The sequence below is a fragment of the Vanessa atalanta genome, chromosome 16, assembly GCF_905147765.1.
Source record: "Vanessa atalanta chromosome 16, ilVanAtal1.2, whole genome shotgun sequence".
Lineage (NCBI taxonomy): Eukaryota > Metazoa > Arthropoda > Insecta > Lepidoptera > Nymphalidae > Vanessa > Vanessa atalanta.
Genome location: NC_061886.1, coordinates 6,111,204 through 6,117,766, shown reverse-complemented (window position 1 = coordinate 6,117,766; position 6,563 = coordinate 6,111,204). Strand labels below are relative to the sequence as shown.

At 28.8% G+C, this 6,563-nt stretch overlaps 1 protein-coding gene across 1 annotated transcript; it reads left to right on the top strand.

Annotated features, from left to right (window-relative positions):
* Positions 1-498: 498 nt before the first annotated feature.
* Positions 499-6,227, top strand: LOC125069877 (serendipity locus protein alpha). The gene is made up of 9 exons (XM_047679480.1): positions 499-694; positions 810-1,010; positions 1,282-1,527; positions 1,836-1,955; positions 2,272-2,659; positions 3,574-3,755; positions 4,299-4,491; positions 4,734-5,366; positions 5,632-6,227. The coding sequence occupies exons 1-9, from the start codon at positions 611-613 to the stop codon at positions 5,958-5,960; spliced, it is 2,376 nt and encodes a 791-aa protein (XP_047535436.1). The 5' UTR covers positions 499-610; the 3' UTR covers positions 5,961-6,227.
* Positions 6,228-6,563: the final 336 nt, after the last annotated feature.

Below are 6,563 nucleotides of genomic sequence, written 5' to 3'. Positions count from 1 at the left end.
TGAGACATATTATTCATAAATGACAAAACCATGAGGGAACTTGGCTTTAATTAACTTAAAGAATTGTAAATAATAAAGTGACAATACATAACATTTGACAAGATAATAAAATACTATAATTTCGTCATAAATTATACGTCAGAAAGATTACATATTGTGTTCAAAAAAGAGGTCTCTTGAAGTTTCCTTCCTATTTCTATTCCACTAATATCAAAAAAATTATATATTAGTATTTAATTCCCCGGGAAGGATACCAAAAAATTAAATGTTTTATTTTTTATAGTATTTGGTTATATTGGTGTAACTTTCTATATGTATCATTTTATCTCTATTCCAATCGAATAAGAGGGCAAAGTGCATAAATACCTTTTGCCTGAGTGGCCAGCACGTACTCTCATGGATTAGCTGGTCCAACGGGTGCTGGAGGCTGAATAATATATAATATAAATTGTGTTATCTGCGCCCAGTTTGAACTGACGATTGACATTTGACAATTGTAATAAAAAGCGTTACATTTAAATGTTGATAATAGTCTGCATTTATTCATTTAAATACTTTGAATTATTTTGGATTCATTTAATATTTTGATTTCATATATCATAAGTTTAACATGGAGACAAATTATCCTACTGAGATTTCTTTAAATTTTGCTGATTTTCCTAAAGATTCTCGCAATAGTATAAAATTTATTGTGGTCAGTTCTGCTATTTAAACATACATTAATAATATTATTTCAAAAAGATCAACCTATAAATTAATTCGATTTTTTATAAATACCAATGTGTAATAATGGAGAATAAAATTTTCAGGATATCTTATTTTCGAATATCTACCCGTTGTTACAAAGAATTAGTGATAATTTACATAACAATGTTAAAGAAGGCTTTACGGATGAAAATTATGTTGCAATACGAAATATTTACACTTTGTGTTCGGACCAAATAAGAAAATGTTACTTATCAATGTTAGAAATTATCAAATCGGAATATAACAATGGTGTTTATTTACAGGTAGTATTATTATTTTTTAGTTAGCTTCTTTGTTAAACTACATCTAGTAAAGGAATTCTTAGTCCTATAGTTATAGTAATTGTATAATTTCTAAATAAAATACCATAATAAAATATAAAATAATATATGTAATATAAATTTTGATGTTATAGCATTTCTATCTTATAGTAACATAAGATAATTAACTTGGTTAAATTTTTATTGCGAGAGCTCTAACAAAATAATATGATATTTGCTTATGTGGAGATCTATAATTGTAATGTAATTTTAGGAGAGTCGTCGATGTATATGTGAAAGATTGTCTTGGTGCTATCAGAAATTATTGTCAATTGAGCAACTTCTCGAGGAAACATTAGTGGACGAAGTGGATTCATTCAATAATTCTATTCTCATTCCAACTATGTATTTTGTCAACTGGATTGATCAAACATTTGAAGTTCTCAATAAATTATCTGGTGTCATTTATAGAGATAGTTTTAAAAAAAATGAAGAATTACACACAGGATGGAAACAAGAAGTAATAATGTTAAATTCTTGCTAAATATTAATAATAGAAGGTATTTCTGTACTCTATCATAATGTTTAAGCAGAGTTCAGAACTACTCTTTTCATTAAATATATCATAAGAGGTTTAAAGTAGTAGTCACTATTTAAAGAAAAAATAATCTGTATGTATAAGTAAAGTCTTGCAAATTATATTTAAGTTGGGTCCAACAAAATAATTAAGCTTAAATTTTGTACACACTTGGATTTGGCAAAAATTACAACATCAAATAAAAGTCAAATTAAATGGTTTTATTAAACAATGCATTTACTTGCTTTTAGTTATTGGAATGCATTCAAGGATTACATACTTCTATAGATGAATTGTTGCTATCTTCTATGACTCTATGTAAATATTGTTTACCAGATGATCAACATATTGTTAAAGCCCGCTGTCAAGTGGTAAGTTTGTATTTCTTCTTACAGAATAATGAAGTATATTTCTGAGATTGAACGATTTAATATTTAATTATTTGTATTGTTAAAATTTTTTGTTGTAACTAAGTTTGTGCTACAATTATTTTTAAACTTAAGTTTTGCTACTTTAAAGTCAGAGCTCTACATTGGCTACAACAGGCCTGCTACTGTTTTGTATTGCTTAGCATGGCAATCAATATAAATAAATCAATGAAAATTAAGGCAAGTAAAGCCTTATTCATTGTAATAAAAATTTTACAAAATTTTTGTTACGATTGATGTATAAATTTGTTGGTTTCAGGTGCTGAGAGAAACGAAATCACTGTTAAGTGAATTGATTGATGGAAATCTAGAAGAAGTACAACCTTCTATATTTAACCTGAAATTACCAATAATGCCTTCAAATGTGAATTTACTAATAGATGTTCTAAAAGATGTATTATATGCCTTAGAAACTAATACGAACACAGCTTTATTAGCATTAGTAGTTCATTGCTTTAGTCAAAGTATGACACAGGCAGATATGTTAAGATGTCACTTTGAAAAAAGTCCTAGAGGAGAGTGCTCTTGCCAGGGTGATGGTGAAGATGTGGACGAAAATTGTAGTTTCATTAAAGAATTTGATTTGCACAATGAAAGATTACTGCAGATTGGGTCATTTGCAATGTCGTGTTCATCAGATCAAAAAAGTATGTTTTTTACATTGTTTTTATTAATTTTTATCTTTTAGAAGTACATATATTGTATTTATCACAGTATAGTTGTATGGACAACAATTGGCTGAGGGGCCTTAAACTTAATTGGTTACTTTTATGTTAAATCTATACTAATATAATGAATGTGACATAACTCTGTCTGTTACCTCTCCATGTTTAAACGGCTGAACGAATTAAAATAAAATTTAAGTCCTGAGAATAAGAAGGACATTATGCTTTTGTCACGGAAATCATCAATTAAGTGTGTGAAAATAGGGTGAAAATATTTCTGGGGAATTAAATATTTATGGGGATTTAAATATTTCTTGAGTAATGAATATGAATATAGTTTGAATCCCGAAAGGATATAGGATAGTTTTTGTCACGGAAGCCATTCCTTAAGGTTTAACGGTGTAAAAAGGTTGCGGAAATTTGTATGGGTAATGAAATTTTGTAAAAAGTTTGAGTCACAGAGTAGGATATAGGATAGTTTTTTATCACAAAAGAGGGTGGAAATTTGTATGAATGCCAGATCAGTTCAGAATTGGCCTGGTGTCAAATCTGGAGATGCTTTAGGACGAGTTTATACAGTCCTTATTACTAATATGGAGTGTTTTTGTTTAAGAATGCTTTTATACCATGGGTGCAGACAACCTACTTCAATGATCTCAAAAAATACAATAATCAAGATATTTTAACAATTCGCAAGGCATTATTTTTCTTTTCATATCAAAACCACAGACATCACATATATATTACGTTTATTTTTTAAATAGTAAGCAGTTCGGATAAAAAATAAGGTAGTCGTAGTACTAATTCTATGTAGACGAAGATGCGGGCCGAAGCTAATGACGCCAATAACAGCTGTAATACATTTTTTTTAAACTAAAAATAATATATTATTTAAGGAGTATTATGTCTACGTAGTGGTTTAGCAAGCCTAGAAGCATTGGACCCACATCTAGTACCTGCTGTTATGCTTTCTCCATGCAGTCATCACTCCTCAATACTGGTTGATATTTGGAATCAGGAAGTAATGCAGATCAGGGATAGTGTGTTTTTAATAGTGGATCCTGCTGCTTTTGCTGATGTAAAGTATTACTTCTAATTATAACCTTTGCTTAATAGAAAGTCCTGATATTTTACATAAATATAAAGAGATTAAAAAAAAAACACATATTTTTTAAAATTAGAATTATCTGAAATATTCAGCTGTTATATACTGTATTAATATGTGCTTTGTATATGCTAATAATTACCGAATTCACAGTCTGGATCTGGATCCTTGTGAGAGGCCCTATTTTATTAAAAAAGTTAGTTGGAAAAAAATGTTTTACTAACAACTAATATTTTCGTGATTTTTTTTATCATGAATGGTATATAAAATTACTCTTATTTTACATGAGGAAAAATTATTCGAAAACCGTAGTAAAAAGTGCTAACTATTTTATTCAAAAGTAGTTGTTCTACCTAACACAAACAAAGATGAGACAGTTTTAAACCTTTGATATGGAATTATATTAAGATACTTGTGAATCCTTTATGCAAAAACAATGAATGGATAGTTCCATACATTTGTTTAAAAATAAAATTAATTCCACTAACATAGAATATTTTATTAACGAATTTACAGAAAGCAAGGCAAATGATGCATCAAAAATTACTACAAATAACAAAAGGAGGTAGCAACAATAATAGTAAAACTTGCGCAGTTATTAACATTGGTTCAATTGTTTATGAATTTTTTAATGTTTATGAAAAATTTGAACCCGACGCATTGACCTGTCAAGAACAACTTTCAAGTCTTTTAATGGATTTGAACAAGGGTGAGATAAGTAATATATAATTTATGTATAGAGTTTGTATGAGTGTTTTAAAAACACAACAGACTTATGTGTCAGTATTTACGGAATTTATAATTTTATATTTGGAATATTACACCCAATTAAAAAATGATTAACTAAGGTTTTCGTAAAGTATGTGTGGTCCTTCAGATAATATACATACTCTAGATTAGTTTGTTTTCAAGTTAAAATTAAGTGTTATTATAATTTTCATATAATTCCAGTTCAAAAAGAGTGTAAAGTAGTAAGCAATCTACTAAGCTCAGCAGATGACCATATATATGATATTAAGGCAATTCCTAAAAATAATATATCCGTGTCTGTAGACCAACTTATAAAACGACTCAAACTTTTATACACATTGGTGAAAAGAATAACAAATTTATTAAATCCAAAAGAAAATGACGAAGAGTTCTATGAGGAGCCAATAGAAAATAAGAATGTCACACAAACAGTCAATTTTATAAATGGTAACACTTATGTAAATTCACCAAAAAAGCAAACAAATATCACCAGAAGTATGTTCGCTCGAAGTAATATAAGATCATCAACTGGCAAGTTCCCTTTAGCAGTTCTAACCAAGCATTTAAAATCAAGAAATTCGAAGGACTTAAGTTTCTCAATTCAATTTGATGAATTATGCAACTTATCAGAGATTAAAATGAAAAATCGTGAGATGTCTATACTGTATTCACCCTTCAAACCCAGGGCCTCTTTAAGGAAGGCTGTTTTAAGTAAACTCTGCGCGGTTCCATTTGATAAAGAAATTATACTGGAAGGAAAAGTGCAGTTAGAGCCGAGTTTTATGTCAGACAAAGATAGTTTTATGGATGACAACACAAGTTTACAGATAACAGGTAAATAATCTATATATATATATATATAATTTGTATATAATTAATAATCTCACAGTACTATTGTTAGCAATATGTTATTGTATATACCATAACATGTGGTAAGTACTGTACATTTAAAAATCCCAAAAAATATAGTAGTACTAATTTTCCAAAAATTCAAGATCACTTTTTACACTCTCTGATACATATTAGATCTGTATTTAGTACTTATTAGTGTAAAATTTTCCCTATTTCTATTTTAAATAAAGGTACTATTCAATTACAGGTGTCCTGAATCAGATCAACGATCTAACGAACATGTCCACTAATAGAAGGCGGCCATTTAATTCAACGGTTTTACTGGAAAAACCATTGAGAAATTCTAATGAAACCCGAGATAACGTTTTGAAACTAGCCGTTAATAACGAATCGACATTTAAACGCATTTGGAACATAAGTATTAATAATAGTGCCAGTAAACAAGATGAAACTGCTTGTACATCGAATTTGACGCAACCATCAGATGTGAATACGTTGGAAAGATTAAATGATTTAGACCTTGTGGAAAGTAAATTAAGTGATTTAAAATTTGGCCATTTTGAAACTAGTTTGTAAGCAAATGGATATTTAATGAATAATGTTTTTTTTCTTAAAGATATTTTTTATTTACGTAATAATTTTTGATCAACATTATTTTATTATGTTAATTCAAATGATTTTCAATCGATTTGAGATCGTTTTCTATTCCGTCCAATTTTAGCGTAAGTTTGTGTTTACAAAATGAAATATGTATATAAAATATATTATAAATTTTATGGTTGTGGATTTACTCAATAAAACAATTAAAAATCGAAAGTTTTATTTTAAACTAAGAATAACATCACAGTGGAGCTGACCACGGGCCACTGAAATTTTAATTTAAATTGGTCTCCTGGAAATTATAAAAAAACAGTACAAAATACTATTTGGAACTACTAACGAAGAGGTGTTAATGATAAATTGTATTTTAATGTATTCAGAAAAAAGGGACCCCGACCATGGATGCATCGTGTACGCTCTTTTCTTGAAGGTTCCCAAGTCGTATCGGTTCGGAAAAACCGCCTTTAATGACATGTACCGATTTTGCAGTACATGTCATTCGTTTACTTCGTTACGGGCCTTCTGCAAGCTATCTGATGCCAGTTTTGAGTCTTTATTACTTGTCAATAAAGAAATGTA